General features: G+C 34.3%; 2 protein-coding genes across 2 annotated transcripts; both read right to left on the bottom strand.

Annotated features, from left to right (window-relative positions):
• Positions 1-1561: 1561 nt before the first annotated feature.
• LOC147402100 (11S globulin seed storage protein 2-like) lies at positions 1562-4545 on the bottom strand. The gene is made up of 4 exons (XM_086443613.1): positions 4144-4545; positions 3700-3962; positions 2730-3170; positions 1562-2114 (listed from the first exon to the last, which is right to left on the bottom strand). Exons 1-4 carry the CDS (start codon positions 4466-4468, stop codon positions 1731-1733), a joined length of 1413 nt encoding a protein of 470 aa, XP_086299739.1. The 5' UTR covers positions 4469-4545; the 3' UTR covers positions 1562-1730.
• Positions 4546-11670: 7125 nt separating this feature from the next.
• LOC147402099 (11S globulin-like) lies at positions 11671-15746 on the bottom strand. The gene is made up of 4 exons (XM_086443611.1): positions 15371-15746; positions 14356-14614; positions 13239-13655; positions 11671-12203 (listed from the first exon to the last, which is right to left on the bottom strand). Exons 1-4 carry the CDS (start codon positions 15688-15690, stop codon positions 11805-11807), a joined length of 1395 nt encoding a protein of 464 aa, XP_086299737.1. The 5' UTR covers positions 15691-15746; the 3' UTR covers positions 11671-11804.
• Between the last annotated feature and the right edge of the window lie 633 nt (positions 15747-16379).

Below are 16379 nucleotides of genomic sequence, written 5' to 3'. Positions count from 1 at the left end.
ATTATTTGCAAATATTTTCCAATGTTGATTTACCACTGTGTTCTCATTTGATTTCATTTTCTTCTTCTTTTCCATTTTTTTTGTTTGGAGTTTGTATGGGTGGCTTCACTTGGAAGTTTTGGATTGGTTTGCCAATGTTCTTCCCATTGGGATGTGGTGTTTTTTGTTTGTTTGGTTCTTTACTTGAATCCAGAGCTTCAATTATTTTTCTTCCCTAAGCAATCAAAAGCGCCCTTAGAAGTTCATCTGAGCCACACATGCATCATTGAAACCAAAAAAGAATGCCAAATAATCCCAAGCACTAAGTTTATTTTTCTTACAGTATTATGCACGAGTCTTTTGTGACACCCAACACCAAACTTTGCAAATTTAATACAGAAATTTTTGAAAAAAGAACAAAAAAGAAAGATGAGAGAAACACAGAAAATTCACTGGGCACTACCCCTTGCCAGCATCTTTTGGTACTCCCCAAAGGATCTCTGCCTTTGAAGCCTCATATCTTCCTTGAACTTCGCTATGAATTCCTCTGCTCTCTTGTCCACATCATGCAGTTCTTCCACTGTCACAGATGGTCCGTATGTGCTACTGATGCAGCTCACTTCACCCTTCTCACCATCCTTGCTTGTTTCTGACCATGTCGGCATATCAATGAACTTGATCTCCATCATAGTCGGATTTGTCACTTTTATTGTAGGAGCTTCTGAGGATCCCGACCGACCAATTGGTGCACTTGGTGTGGCTTTCTCACCCACCTTGTTTGTTATAGGCAACTTGAGTTGCTTAACCTGCACCAGTGCCTGTTGAAGGTTGGGGCCATGGAGTGCATAGGGTGGCCTAGCTCGTACACGTCCCTTACGTCCAAGACGCGGTGGAAGAGATCGTGAGCTATGGAGGATTGCAGCGAGATTGTTACCAAGTTGTTTGGTGGTCTTGTTGATGGATTTGGGTCTCTTGAGCTTATGAAGTCTTTTCTCAAGTGTGGATTTGAAGTTCTTCCAAGCCTTCCTAGCTGGTTTAAGCTTCTTCCCAAGATTCAAAGGTGACATGAGAAGTGTTAGGAGGAGAAAGAAAGAGGCAGAGAGAGACACAAGACAAGGTTTGGCTTGGCGAGAAGTGATTTCCCATTTGATATTTTTCTTCTATATACAACTTGGGTGTATGTGGACGCCAAGGCTGCTTGAAAGCTAAGCTAATCCAAGTATATGCTGTTCCACCCTCAAAACAAGATAAAAACTTTTCTTTACTCAATGGTTGAGATGTAAAGGAAAAACACAGATTTCCTAGGGATACATTTAATTGGGAATCCTAGGAATGTCCCCCATGATTGCTTAAAAGTTAAGCCGATCCGAGTATATGCTGCTCCACTCCCAAACATGATAAAAACTTTTCTGAACTCATGAAAAACACAGATTTTGTTAGGTAGGGATCCATTTTATTGAGAATCCCAAGGAATATCCTCCCATTTCAACCATTCTTTGATGTTTTGTGCATCAAACTTCATTTCAAACTTGGTTTTACAATAGATGCATCACCATAGATTTTAGAACTATAACACAACATATATCATAGAAAGAGATTCCATATTATATATGAAGAAAAGATGCAGACATCTTTATTTCAAAACTCATAAAAACCTCCCTAACTCGTGAGATTGTCTTACATACTTGGATCAACCTCTTTGTTTTATTCCTTAAAACATTACTAGCTATACAAAGCCAAAACTCAGTTTCTTAATAGGAGGAGGAAGGCTTAGGGGCAACAAGCTTCACCTCATCCTCTCTATTGTATTTAAGATCTCTAGCTTCCTTGAAGGAGATCTGGTAAGAGTTGGTGAGAACCTCAAGAGGCATGGCTTTGAGGGCTGATGTAGCCCCAGCTAGGGAGTACTCCAATGGCGCCGAGGAGGTCTGGAAGCTCACCCATTCTAAGCCATTGTTTCCAGCCTTTTTCACTGATGGGTAGAACTGAGGGATCACAAGCATGTCGCCTTCCTTTACATTGTCGTTGAACACTATCTTCCCTTGGTCGTCAACAACTTGGATTCGCCCGTCACCTCGAGTTATGTACACACTGCTGTGGGCGTTGGCCTTGTAGTGAAGTGCATGGATGGCATCCTACAACCAGATTTTAGAGGAGAAAAATTAGGAATACCAACTTGCATGGTTGTAACACTCTCTCAATGTCGAGGTGACTCAGTATACAAATTTGCTGGTTCAAAGAGAGAACTTCTCAAAACACTCCAAATAGGATATAAAAAATTAATATTGTCCAATTTTTCTCTGATTTGTCATTTGGGGTCTAGCATAAAATATTAGATAGTCATTTATATCATATTCAATATATTTGGTTAGGTATCACTTACTAGCCAAAATTTAAAAACTTGGAAACCAAACTGAGAGCTAAAAGAGTCGAGTCAATTTGAAACTTCATGAATCAAAAAAGTATTAAATATTTAAAATTTTGTTTTAAAATAAATGATATTTATATTTTTATCTCTACAAAACTAAATATACAACCAAATAACTATGTCAAGTATCATTCTGACCCGAATCCATGTATTTTTGCTGACTTGATTGAGTTGGTTCCTTCAAGTTTGAAGCACGAGTAACCTTGGACTCCAATCCGTTCAAGTCGACTCGGCTGAGTTTCAAGTCAACCCAACGAGTTTTATATTTTAATTAAAACTATGTTTTATCTTAAAATATAAATAAATATTTATAAATAATTACCGGTTTGAGAATGCCCTTCTGTGCGCTGAGGTCTAAGTAACGGAGGATGGGAAGCTTAGAGTCATCAGCAATGTTGAGTCTACCTGCTTTCCTGTTATAAACATCAGCTTCACTTGGTTTGTCTAAGTTATGTCTGATCTTTGCATGGCACCACTGCAACTCATTTCTTGACCTTGCTCCTTCTCTATTATCCCTTGGCCGTGCTTCTTCTTCATCTGGCCTAACCACACTCATGTCTCCTTCCTTCACATTCACAATAAAACCTCTGTCCTTGTTTTCTTGAATCTTCTTTGCAAGTTCCAAGGGTATGTTGTATGTATCAGCCATCAAGCTCTCGTCCAAGAGTCGAACTACGTTCTGCAAGGTCTGCCCTTGTTGTTGTTGTTGTTGCCCTTGCCCTGGTTGTGATTCTTTGGGTTGTTCGCCCGCGAGGAAGAGTAACTGCCATATCAACCACCACCAAAACCATTACAAGATATCTTCATACCGCGGGCGCTAGTAGTCTAAAACTAATAATAACCAAAATATGTTATGTATCTTGGAAATTGTAAAAGACTTTGAGCATAAGTGGAACGATGTAATGTGATTATTGAATATGATTTTATTTCAGGTGGACATGTTGCATTGCTTTTTATCCATGAAGAGTCGTGATGAATGCACCCGGTAAATCATACGCGATTGACATGGCCAGAGCACAAAACCATAAATCTTTTTCTTCAGGATACACAGGGAAAAAGATATATGGTTTTGTGCCCTTGCTGCATCAGCGGTGTACAGACCGGCCGCATGCATTCATCATTATTCTATCTATATATCCATATGCATATACATATTTACTATATTAAGTCTATAAAACTATATATAAGATATCAAATCACATATACACATGCATGAACATGCAATGGTATTTAGTGCAGTAGGAAAGTGAGTAATTAATTAAGGGTGTAGTAGGAGGAGATAGATAGGTAACTCTTAGTTTCTGATCGAGCTGGTTGGCTGGGTTATTTAGATCAGAGACAGAGACAATAACAACATCTTCGTTTCCATCATTATAGCACCAATGTACTGCACCACTTGGAATGGCGATGATATCTCCCTTTCGAAATCGGTGCACTTTCTGGTGTCTATCTCCCTGTGGCCTTCTCTGTTCTTGTTGTTGCTCCCGTTGATACTGCTCTCCATCATTGTATGTCTCTGGGCACCCTGGGATCGATATCCCTACCAACCCTTGACCTGCTCATAAAATACTCATGTTTTTTTTTTTGGTTAGTTTTCATTATATCACCAAACCCTTAGCATACCAAAGAGAGAGAAATGGGAAAATTACAGAAGCAAACATTGATTTTGAAAATTTGTTTCGATAAATTTCAAAAGAAATTTTTTTTAATATTTGAAATCTGTCCTTAAAACACACCTTTCTGAACATAGACTAGTTCAGAGGAGATAGAGTAGTGGGGCAAAGAGAGAGCTTTGGGTCGAACAGTATTTTTAAAGGCTGCAAGACCAGCACATTGAAACTGATCTTGGAACTCGTCCCACAGCTCAGTCACACCTCCCTCGGACTTGATCTGTTGAGAGGGACGGCTCGCCGATAGCTGTTTAAGACGGCATTGTCGGGCTTCCCTCAGCTTCTCGCGCTGTTGCTGCCCTTCTCTACTATCAGCAAAAACAAGGGAAGAGAGACAAAGTGATGATAGTAGTAGAATTAGAAGACCTTTCTTGCTTGTAAAGATACCCATTGTTTAAGAACTAAGAACAACACCACCACCACCAAAAGAGATGAAGAGAGATTGTGAGCTGAGATGGTTTGGAGATTAGGGCTTTAAGTCCATTTTATAGTGTGGAGAGGTTGGAATCTTGTGTACAAGTGGGTGGCCCTGTGGCGACTCGTATGTGTTGTTTTTTGCATGTTTATTGTGTCGTGATGCTAACTAACGTACGCCACTTTGTACTTCGTGTTGATAAAGGTTTCTTCATCTTCTACGTGGTAGTGGTGGTTTACAAAGTGTTACAAACTGAACTTGAACCCGGCTATAAAGTATAAAGTAAAAGCTTGGGCTGACAATGGGTCGGATTTTTTTCTGATACTTGATCCATTCCGATCCAAAATTAAATAGCATTTGCATCCAAAGTTTGGATTTCCTGATCGGATTTGGATTGACTTATAGATCTGACAAATTTTGGGATTGATTTCGGATTAACCCAACCCAATCCGATCAAAATCAGAAACAATTTTAACTCTTCATTTTTTTTTTTTTTAATAAAAAAAATCTGCTACATAGTATATATCTATTCTCTCGATTTTTGGTTGACCTATACATGAAATTAAACTTGATTGGTGTATTGATGAACATAATCTACAAAATCATAATGTAAATTGCATTTAATAGGATTGGATCGGATTTGGTTTAATATTGTACGATCTGATAGAATCAGATTTGGATCATTAAACACAAAATTTGGATTGATTTCAATTAGGTATTATATGAAATTTTATGTTTATTATATTTTTTTCATTACAAATGTATTATTTCTAAGTAGGTTTATAGAATATTGTCAACCCATAGAATTGAACCAACCAAACCGATGTTAATTTGATTTGATTTGGGTTGGTTTGGTTCCATTGGCATGTCGGTTCGATTCTGATTCTTAGTTAGAGGAACCGACCAATGTTAGTTCGATTCCAATTTTCCCCCCAAATCAAATCAAGGTTCACCCTTACCCATCACTTAAAGTTAAGGTCTCTTTTTGTTGATGATTTAATGTTGAAATTTTGACACTAATTTTTTTTTCTACTTTGGACAACACCCTTCTGAAATTAAATTCTAACGCTAAAGTTTTACTATTAATTCTTAAAGGGTCTTGTTATTGTGTGGGGGCACACGTTAAAGTGCAATAAATACACTTTGAAAATTGAATTTTGTATTGAAAATGTCCTTCAATATTTTTTTTTATAATCAAAATACCCTCAGAGTGTGCCTTATTCTATAAAATAAAAAAGGGGATGGTTGAATTATAATATCACCAATTTTGCAGGGGGTTTTGTACTCCTACCTATTGGGATAGACCAATTGTATATTAAATCATTCTAAAATTCAACTACTGAAGTTTCAGTCAAGTTTGTTAGCATGAAATTTAATGATGGTCTTTTAAGTCATGGACAATTCATTGTTTCGTTGGAGCTGGAACATAATCACAAAGAATGAAAAGGATAGAGAAAACACACAAAAGAATAATTTGTACATCAATCTCAAGAATTTGGGAATACATGCTCGAGCTCGTTGTAAGTCAATCCACTATAATACTGACCAACTACAAACACATTTACAACAAATCGCGTCACCTATTCCAAATTAACAACACTAAATTTCACCGATTTCCTCTCTCATTCTCCACCCATGGATCAAGGTGTCGAATTTTTTTGTGTACTTTTTTTCGACTGGTCAAAATCGTCAAATTAATAGAGGGAGGATAGGAGAAATTCGACAGCTCTAAACCGTCGAATCTAAAGAACATAACAAAATTTCAATAGCCCTAGGCCGTTGAAATTAGATTTTTAAATTGAAAAACTCAAAATTATAATTTTAGATCGAAAAACTCGAAGATTCTTGACAAATTTTATTTGATAAGTTCAGACTGAACTTGTTTCAATTGATTCGATCGATACCTAATGAACACTACAAAATAGATTTGGTAAGTACCTATCAAACATTGCAAAAATGATTCAATATGTTACACTTAAAAAAAAAAGATTAAAGCTTAATATCTTAATTGAAATCTTTCTAAATGTAAAAGAACAAGAAAAATGAAAGAGAGAGAGAGAGAGAGAGAGAAAGAGAGAGGAAGAAGAAAAAGAAGAAGAGTGGTTCGGAAGTTTCTTGGGTGGGTATAGAGAGAATAAGGTAAAATTACTTCAATTAGATGAGTATAATGATCGCTCATTTTTTTTTTGGGTGAATGCACAATGGTATTTGGGATAAACCCATCTTAGCCACCAACCAAATGAAATAGAGATATTCTATTGCCATACTAACTTTTGCTAACAGCACCCCAATTCTTATTCATGAAATCACCATAGAATTAATCCACATCTTGGGTGTTGTTAGTAAACGTTGGTATGGCAATGAAGCTCTAATGCAACATAAAATGATCTAGTTCAGGACCAACTTTAGCTGGGATTGGCTGCCTTGCGGAACATCATCATCATCTATTGATAAACAGATTAAATCTACTTGCATTCATGAGTTGTGCAAAAGAATGAAAGGGCGAGTTATTAATGAATTTCCTTGTGGGCACTTTATAAAATACTCATTTGAGCAAGGCTTCTAAACACATAATAAGCGTCGTCATATAACCAATTCACAATGAATAGAGAAGATATAATTATGCTATAAGTAGAACGGTATCAAATACTCAATAATGTCTAAATGGGTATCAATTACGCGAAAGACGGTATCAGTAAATGGAATCCACTTATATGCCATTTTGTGAGATCGTGGATAATGCACCAAGGGCATCTTTTGTTTGAGTTGATTTAGGACATTTCATAGAAAAAAAAATGTTTGGACATAATTTATAAATTGCAGACTCAAATTATGCCTCCTTGTGATAGATATAAATGCCAGTATAAATTGTAGTTTTACCTTCTTTTTCTTTTGTAAGGAAAATGAGCTTCAGGGATTTTTTTTTTCTCGTCTTCCTCTGTATTGTTCTGCTACTTAATTAATTGGAGGATTGTTTCGAGCATTATTTGATTTGTGTGTTTTTGTGAATTTGTAGAAGTACTAAAATTGATAATCGTTGCTTAGCGTTACAAATCAAAATGGACATGTGTACTATTGAACTTCTATTATTTCATCCCATTATAATTTCTAAAATTGGGTACTTTACATGCACTCACTTCACAGTACATATTTTTGGAATTGTGGTGTCGATCATGTAAAAGAAATTAAAGCTTGCATTTGAAGGCTTCTTTACATTTCACTTAATTTATTTCTTTTAAACTCAATATTTTTCAGGAAAAAAAAATAGATAAATGAAGAAACCAAAAAGAAGTGGAATTTATTGAATTAATAATAATCTCTATTAAATTAGTTGATAATTACATGAATCCTGAATTTTTATAGAGAATTATATCAACCAACGATTATTGACACAATTATAAAGATACTAACTATCTATTTTATTAATTTATTAAGAAGAAAATTTTAAGGATTATATTAGATCATGGGAAACAACTTTCATATTTTAATCATATTCACTAAAATCTTTTCAATGCATCTCATGTGCATTTAATAAATTCAATATATCAGCCACCAGTGTGCTAGAGTTCCTCTTGGGAAGGACTAGAAACCTATTTAAAATAATTTAAGTATAATTGTTAGAAAAAATTATTAAATATAAGATTTATAATTTAAAACTTAAAAATATTATATCATGTTATTCAAGTCTTGATTTACTGTAAAACACACTACCTTCCAACCCTGTTGAGAAACATAGTATTTCTGAAAAAATAAAATAAATTATTAAGAGCAAAATAATAAAAATAATGAGAGAAAATGTAATTAACTAATAAGCCCATCCTTTGGTTTCCACCAGTATCCCATATTTACGTCTTTCATTTAAACAATCCATATATATGATAATATAACTTATAGATTGACCCAATCAACCCAAAGAATAATTTTATCTGAATTTATTTTTTTCCAAATTTTTTGAAATTCTTTTTCATTTGATAAAATATGGTTCTCTTTTATTTATGTGGAATATGCAAATGGTTACCTTCAACATGGAAACGCACTTAACTTGGAAAAAGTATGATTTGAGTGTCATACCAAATGAATGTTTTTGGCATGCAACTATCATTTTGTTGGCACGCACGATGATATCCAATGGTTGGAGATATATATGTACCAAATAACACAAATCTTGAGATTATTTATTTCGAGGATAAATCCTAACCGTTGAATTTTTTGTTTACCCAAGTGAGATCATGTGTTTTTTCCCATGAGTCATTCTCATGAGTCTAATCCCAAACCTACAATAACAGAACACTGAATAGGTGTTTGTTGACACCAAAATTTAAAAAATAAAAAACACCCTCACCTATATATTTAAAACTAATAAAATTACAATTTCACAATCTTATAATAACGTTAGTTAGTTTTTTAAAATTATAAAAATATCCTATTGTCTCATAAACTAATAAAGCTGTCTAAAAGCCAATGTCTTTTTAAAATTTTCCTGACAGTCCAAGTTCATTGTTTTTAAAATCGACTCCTTTTTTTTTATATGAGTTGCAATCTAGAACGGTGTCCCGTTCCTATACATGAGAACGGTGTCAACGTGGCACGTTTGGAATGAGGAATATACATATTGGGCTGCATGCACCGCTTAGTTAAGAGCCCAAGGTGTTTTATACTCCACCTGAAGCGTGCTATATAGACACTATTCCTATTTTATACGAACGGGATACCATATACAATTGTGAGTCTTTTATATAACAACCATTGCGATGACAACAGCCATGGATTTTTACAACAACAAAAAAAAAAAGGAAGGACTTAGTTAGTCAGTTTTGCAATTTTTGCCATAGTGAGACATGCTTGCAAGTATGTGGGTGTGGCCGTGTGGGAGTGAAAGCGGGAACAGGAATGCAAAAACGCTTAGTTGAAAATATCTTAAGGGGCAAAGCGCCTCCAAAGCGTTATGTACCGAGTCATATATAATATATAATATCAATTTAATTAATTTATACTTCATTTGCTTTAATTAATCCATCACTACATACTTTCCCTTGCAAAAAATACATCTTTTATGATTTAGAATTAATAATTTTTAATAAAATAAACACATTTTTCTAATAGATTCTTTAAATGACTCTACCATGGTCCATAGTTATTATATTTTCACTTGTCCTTCATTCATTGCTTGTTTGTATTTTTTTGTACTATTTATATAACTTGACTATATTATTGTTGTTACTATGTTACTCACCACCTTCAATTACTTACAACAAAATAATTCTTGATCAATATAATTATTATCAATTAAATAATTAATATATGTCTTAATAAAGGATTCAAATTAATTCTATAATTACAGTAATATTTTAATTTTTTAGTCATTATAATTTTATTGTTTCTAATTGTAATACTCAATAATAATTTATTATAATATTTATTTTTTTAAGATTTACATGACTAATAGTTATTTGAAAAAAAAGCACTTCATATGATAGATGAAATGAGATTATTTATGTGATCAGGTTCTCATATTTTGAGAGTGAGAATTTGGAGAAGGATTCGCTCAGAAAGTGTGAGAGAAAGATTTGAGAGCGTGAACGGTTGATTGGGTCACTAAGGTATTACCAATATTTTTCTAGAGAGTGAATACCGATGTTAATTATACATCCTCCTGGATAATGTTTTGAAAATATTATGGCTACAAAACTTCCACAAAACTCTCAAATTTAAAATTAAAATTCAATAGTGAAAAATAGCATTTTTTTTTATTTTTTTTTCTTTTCAAAGCTCATAGAATTTTGGATCATGTTTTTGGATGCCACAAGGTGAGTTCCATGGCCCTTAGTATAAGAGTTGAAATCATATTAAGTTTGTAAGGCTAGTCGAACTCTTCTTTTTCCTTTTTTTTTTTTTTGTTTAATTCAGTGGATGTCTTCATGTCAAATTTTATTTTAAAAAAAAAACACTTTAGTAAGATTTTAAGCCTTACTAAGGGTTGTTTTGCTCCAATGGATTACCACGTTAGCAATCCAACACCACAGCCATTTAGATCTTATGAAAAGACTCGGATCCTAAAAAATAGAAATAAATTTTTTTCTTTTGGACTTGATCCAAGGTTTTGAAAATGGACGGCAATTGAACTTTCACCTAAGTCCCAAATTGAAAATTAATTGAAAAATAACTTTTTTTCTTGGAAATTTTTGTTTTCAACGTTCATAGAATTTTGTCCTCTACAACCCTAAAGCATCGGATCCATTTTTTGGATGCGACAAGGTAAGCCCTAGGACCTTAATTAAGAGTGGAATCCTTACTAACTTAGTAAGGCTAGTTGAACTAAAAGAAAAAACAACGATTATTTCTACTAACTATCGAAGTGTAGGGACCAATTAGGGGCTAATCTTATAAAAAAATGTGATACCTCTAATAATAATTATCAAAATGTAGGAGGTAAACAATTTTTTTTCAAAAGTTCAGTGGGGAATATAACCCCCACTTGTCCCTACATAGCTCCGCCCTTGAGTACAACAAGTAAGTGGGTACGTTGAGCATTTTAGATATGTGCAAATAGAGCCAACCTCTATTATTTTGATGTTATCGCAAGAATACATGATGATGAATTCATTGAATTCAATAACCAACTTTGCCAATAATCTACTATTGTTGATCACAGTTTACATGTACTAAACAAATATTGTTGATTACAACTCACCAAATTACGAGAGAATTCTAGGCCCTCTTCTCTCCTTATAAAAAGAAAGGAATGGCAGTGCCCCTATAAATGGAGGCAATTCCATCACTAAAGTTCTGCTGTTCAATTGAAGGCAATAGATAAGGTAAACTAATACCATATATGAGAGGTTAGATCAATTCTTTATATATTGATATTCTTTGATTATCTCCTCAAAATATCGATCACTCAAGGTATGCTTCTAAGTCTTGAGAAATCTAATAAATTCAATTATCATTGATGATCTTGTTTAGATATAAATAGATGGGGTCATGAAAGCAATGCTTAGATGGTAAATAACTAAATATGTTTACAAATATCGATTTAAAGACCATGATACTTCACACGTCTCCGATCGAATATTTGTATTTTCAACATATTTTCCATAAATTATATGTAGAATTGGTGACAATTTAAAGAGTTAGAAATATAAACCCACCATATATGGCTATAGTAGTAAACCAAAAACTGATCAAAACATAATATTTATTTCATTTTTGATACCCGCATAATTATACATAAGCTCAGCCACCACTCTCTCTCTCTCTCTCTTAAGAGCTTTATTTTATAAGCATAACTAAGCCTATTTATTAGTAGATAGATTTAAGCATAAGCCCTCCCCTCCTGAGACTGAGACCTTGGACCAAGTACAAGCAGCTCATCTCTTCTGTTCCTCTTCAACTTCATTGCTTCCTCCCTCGGTATCTGGTATGCGTTCATCACCACAGCTACTGGCAATGATCCAATAACCGAATTCTTTCCTGCAAGCGGGCTCATTGTTGGGTTGTCGTTGGTCTTGAATGCTACCCATTCGAACCCATCGGATCCGGCCTTTTTCACCACTGCAAAATTCTGTGGGACGGTCAACATCTGACCCTCACAGAGTTCCCCATCGAAGATTGGGCTGTCTTGGTTTCCAACAATCTGAACTTGAGCACTTCCCCTTGTAACGTACATCACGGTGTGTGAGTCCGGGTTAAAGTGAGGTGAGAATATAGCATTCTGCACAAAATGTCTCATGAGAATACATAATATATGTCATTGTTCATCCAAATAGTTAGAGATGATTTTCGATTAAAAACTTAATAAAATTATGAGTAATCGCTTTTAAATATGGTGAAACTCTTTCAATCACCTGTCATCGATGAATGTAGGTTCACCCTCATCATGTAAATCTATGCTTTTGAAAATCGTTGAGACTGAGATGACTCACCCAAGTCATATCAACCTTGTTCATGGATAATAATACCGAACACCTTCACAATCATATCTTAGACCACGCTAATAAAGTAAAAAGTGATTATGGAAGAAAGTAGCTTTCTAAAATTAAAAAGTAGTTTCCTTTTCCTTTTTAAAGGTTATGACTTTTTTACTTATATATTAAAAGTAATTTGTTAAAATTAATTGAAATAATTTTTTTTTTTAATTTTTCAATTTTCAAAAATACGAAAAAAAATATATTCAAATAGATCTTTAATCTTTATTATGATTTGATGCATCACAATATACCTTATTACAATTCATCGTAACTAATTACTCTTACACAAGATTCACCATTTTCTTATGTTCCCTCTTTCAAACTAAGATACTGAGATAATGACATTATTCATGAACAAGATGATACAAAGTGCTACTATTTTTCATATCATCCATAGTTTTGATGCCTTTTAGTACAGAGATAAGGGTATCTTAATACTTATGCCATAATACTTTTCTCTTTAGTTCTATAAAAGTGTTTAAAAATCATTTAGAATAATGCTGAAGTGACCCCAAAGATTGACCTCATTTTGCACTTTCCCCATGTGGAGGTCTGTATGAACCAAACCAAGACCATAGATGTTTTTAATCAAGATATGGCGAAAATGAAAAGCATCTACGATGACGTTAAGAAAGTGCAAAATGAGGTCACACCAGCACGACTCAATCATTTAATATCTAAAAGACCAAACTACCCTCATCCCTAAGAAGTCTAATATATGATAGGACACAAATCAAACTATGAGGAATTTACTATAATGGAAAGACTAAATTTCTTACCTCGTAGAGAAAGCCCTTAACAGCGCTTAATCCTAGATAACGGAGGATGGAGAGCTTGTTGCTATCGACAGTGGTTAGGCGTCCACCGTTTGGGGAGTACACATCCGCACGGCTTGGGTCCCCAATGTTCTCCGTAAGCCTCATGTTGCAAACGCTCTCCTCAATGCCATTGCCCCTCCCTTGTTCTTCTTCTTGTTCTTGTTCTCTTCTTGGTGGCCTAACAAATTTAAGACCTTCTTTTACAATGACAATATTGCCCCTATTGTCTTCTTTGCTCTGAACTTTCTTCACTACATCGGAGCTCACGCGCCAAACCTCGGCCAATATCTGAGGGTCAAAGTTTTCGAACAAGTTGTTTCCCTCCTCACTACCTTTCTTCTGTTGACTTGGCCGTGCGTGTCCCGCCAAGAAGAATTTCTACAATAGTTTTAACCACATTTCAAATATATCTCTTATATGATGACTGCCAATGTTTTCAACAAACCAAAAAAATAAAATTACCAAAACAGTAGAGAATTTTGGTGAAATTACTGGCTTAACTGGGTTTGTAAATAATTCTCTAATCGACATTTTTTTTTTTTTTTGGTGTGGAAATGAAGCTGATACCCCTAGTAATGATGAGGGTTATTTTTGTAATTTTATACAGTACAAGGTTATTTGATAACTTTATATAAAACGAAAGGCTAAATCATAGGAATGAGAAGCACTAATAAAAATTAACTGATTTTTTTTAATGTGAAAACTTTCAAAAAGGTGAAAAAAAAAATTGTGAAATTCTCATTTCCGCACACTATTCATTATAATTCTCGAAATTGGTAAATTATATTGTTAAAAATTTCAGTTTAATAAAATACTAAATTAAAATGTTTTAATTCCAAAAATGGTAATTTACAATTTTTGAATTAAAATAAATAGTACGATGAAATGAAAATTTCACAATTTTCAGTGCATGTTTTGGTAAATCAGCCTCTTTTTTTTTTTTTTTCTAATTATTGGTAAATATTTTCAACACTACTTTGATAATTAATTAATTAATTAATCTTTCATGCATGAATTGAAAATATTTTGTGAATGATTAATTTGGTAAAATAAAGAATAAGATTGATTGAATTCTGACCCTAGGATTGCTATCAAGTTGGTTAAGATCGTTTCTGGTGTCCATGATAGCAACTGCGACGAGAGGGGAGTCGCCGTCGTTGTAGCACCAATGAGCCACTCCTTGTGGTATGGCTAGGATGTCGCCTTTTCGGATGCGACGAAGCTTTTGATGCTGATCCCTCTGACTCTGCTGCTGACCTTTTTGTTGTGATTCTGAAGATTGTTGGAATGATTGGTATGTTTCGGGGCAGCCTGGAATTATTTCACTTGTGTACCCACTCCCTGTGCACATGAACCATATTTAATCATTAATGTTTTCTTAATGTATGATTGTAGAGAAAACATTTTATCAAATGGTAAAATTTTCTAATATAATGGAATTTCTCAAAAAAATAAAATGTTTTTTTCCCTTGTTTGTTGGGTCTGGAAAAAAAAGTCTTAAAAGAAAAAGAATGATTTAAACATACCCTCAATGTTTTGGTGAACATTTGAGATACCCATGTTTTCAAACTAATGAAATAGCCTTGACCTCGATGAGGTCGAGGTCTAACAAGTTAATGATGATTGTCTTTAATGCCCTTGTCTTTTAACATGTACGCAATAACACTTTCTATGAGGTGTTCCATTCCAATAGCAGCATACGGTGTCTATGTGGCACGTTTTGCTTGGAGATTAAACACATTGGGCTGCATGTGTTATTGAAAACAACTTGATTAAGAGCTCAATGTGTTTTAAACTCTTGCCAAAATGTGTTAGGTAGACATCATTCTTATTGTATAGGAATAGGATAAATCTTAGTTCTTCTACAACGGGTTAAGGTAAGGTTCAAGAAGATGAAGTTGAATAGGTTAAAAAAAATTAAATGGTACGATGTCAGATTTTTTGTTTTTGACTAGGGTTTTAAGCTGAGGGCATTTAAGTCATTTCGAAATTCAATCAAGTTTCTAGTCATCTTAACAAGTTTTAAAACTGTGTGGCATGGTTTGGTACACCCAAATAGTAACAAGAGAACAATAATAATGTAGAAGTTGGACGAGCCTTCGGAAATGTAGAAGAGCCTAGGTCCAATGGCGAATTCGGGCAAGAGAAGGCCTTTCGGATTGATGGAAATGCGACATGCAGAGACACCAGCGCACACAAACTGCTTCTCGTTGTTGTCCCAGAACTCTATAAAACCTCCCTCGGACTCGATTCGCCTAGAGGGTACAACAGCATTTAGTCTATCAATCTGACACTCGTTAGAGTCTCGATATCGAGGTTGTGGTGCCCGCTGCTGACCCGAACGAGCTACACTACCATGGACTAAAACAAGCACACAAACACTAAGAAGAGCAACCAAAGAAGACTTAGCCATTATATATGCGGTGTGTAGTAGAGTGGTGTTGTGGTTGTGAGTTTGATGTGAAGAGGAGAGTGGGGTTTTATAGGGAGAGAAAGGTGAGGTTGGTGAGCCACTTTGCACTTTGCATGGCTTATGTTGCACTATAGGAAGGGCGTGTGGCTATGAAGGATGAACTTTAAAGATGAGGACAGTGTGATCTCTTGGCAATATGTGTAACCTCTTTGTTCGTGTTTGCATGCAAAGAAAATGTAACGTGTCATGTTTGGTTTAGTAGTAGAGATGTGGAAAATCGTACGTGTTCTTTCTTTTCTTTATCTGATTCTTAATTTAACGGTGGTTGGCAACTTTAGATCAAATTATTTAAAATCAAAACAATAACATTGAAAGGGAAATTCCCTAAATGTAGAGAAAAATTCCCAAGCCAAAACAGTAGAATATTAATTTTAATTCTGAAAATGATAAATTACTGTTTTGGTGATTTAAATATTTTGGTTAAAATGGGAAAGAAATTTTCTGTGTATATATGTTTTCCTGTTTTTATTTCCTGTAAATGGTTTTTTTTTTTCAAATGTGTTTTATTATAAGAGAATAGGATGCATCATATCATGATGTACGAGATACTATCACTGATAATGTATCTCATAGTAATAGGAAGGTTAAGGTTGTGATGAAGAATAAAACATTTAGCAATATCTATTAAG

This window comes from Akebia trifoliata, chromosome 5 (assembly GCF_017979445.1).
Source record: "Akebia trifoliata isolate Shusen 1 chromosome 5, ASM1797944v1, whole genome shotgun sequence".
Classification (NCBI taxonomy): Eukaryota; Viridiplantae; Streptophyta; class Magnoliopsida; order Ranunculales; family Lardizabalaceae; genus Akebia; species Akebia trifoliata.
Note: the sequence above shows the minus strand (reverse complement) of the source record. Positions and strands in the feature narration are given on the sequence as shown.

What these genes read in the sequence shown, in the direction of transcription:
- LOC147402100 (XM_086443613.1), bottom strand. Translation starts at nt 4,468, where the DNA reads ATGGGTATCTTTACAAGCAAGAAAGGTCTTCTAATTCTACTACTATCA. An exon ending in ACTAGTCTATGTTCAGAAAG is followed by an intron (nt 3,963 to 4,143) that starts GTGTGTTTTAAG and finishes TTTTATGAGCAG; the next exon opens with GTCAAGGGTTGGTAGGGATA. An exon ending in AGAAGGGCATTCTCAAACCG is followed by an intron (nt 2,115 to 2,729) that starts GTAATTATTTAT and finishes ATCTGGTTGTAG; the next exon opens with GATGCCATCCATGCACTTCA.
- LOC147402099 (XM_086443611.1), bottom strand. Translation starts at nt 15,690, where the DNA reads ATGGCTAAGTCTTCTTTGGTTGCTCTTCTTAGTGTTTGTGTGCTTGTT. An exon ending in AACTTGATAGCAATCCTAGG is followed by an intron (nt 13,656 to 14,355) that starts GTCAGAATTCAA and finishes AAACTATTGTAG; the next exon opens with AAATTCTTCTTGGCGGGACA. An exon ending in TTAAGGGCTTTCTCTACGAG is followed by an intron (nt 12,204 to 13,238) that starts GTAAGAAATTTA and finishes CATTTTGTGCAG; the next exon opens with AATGCTATATTCTCACCTCA.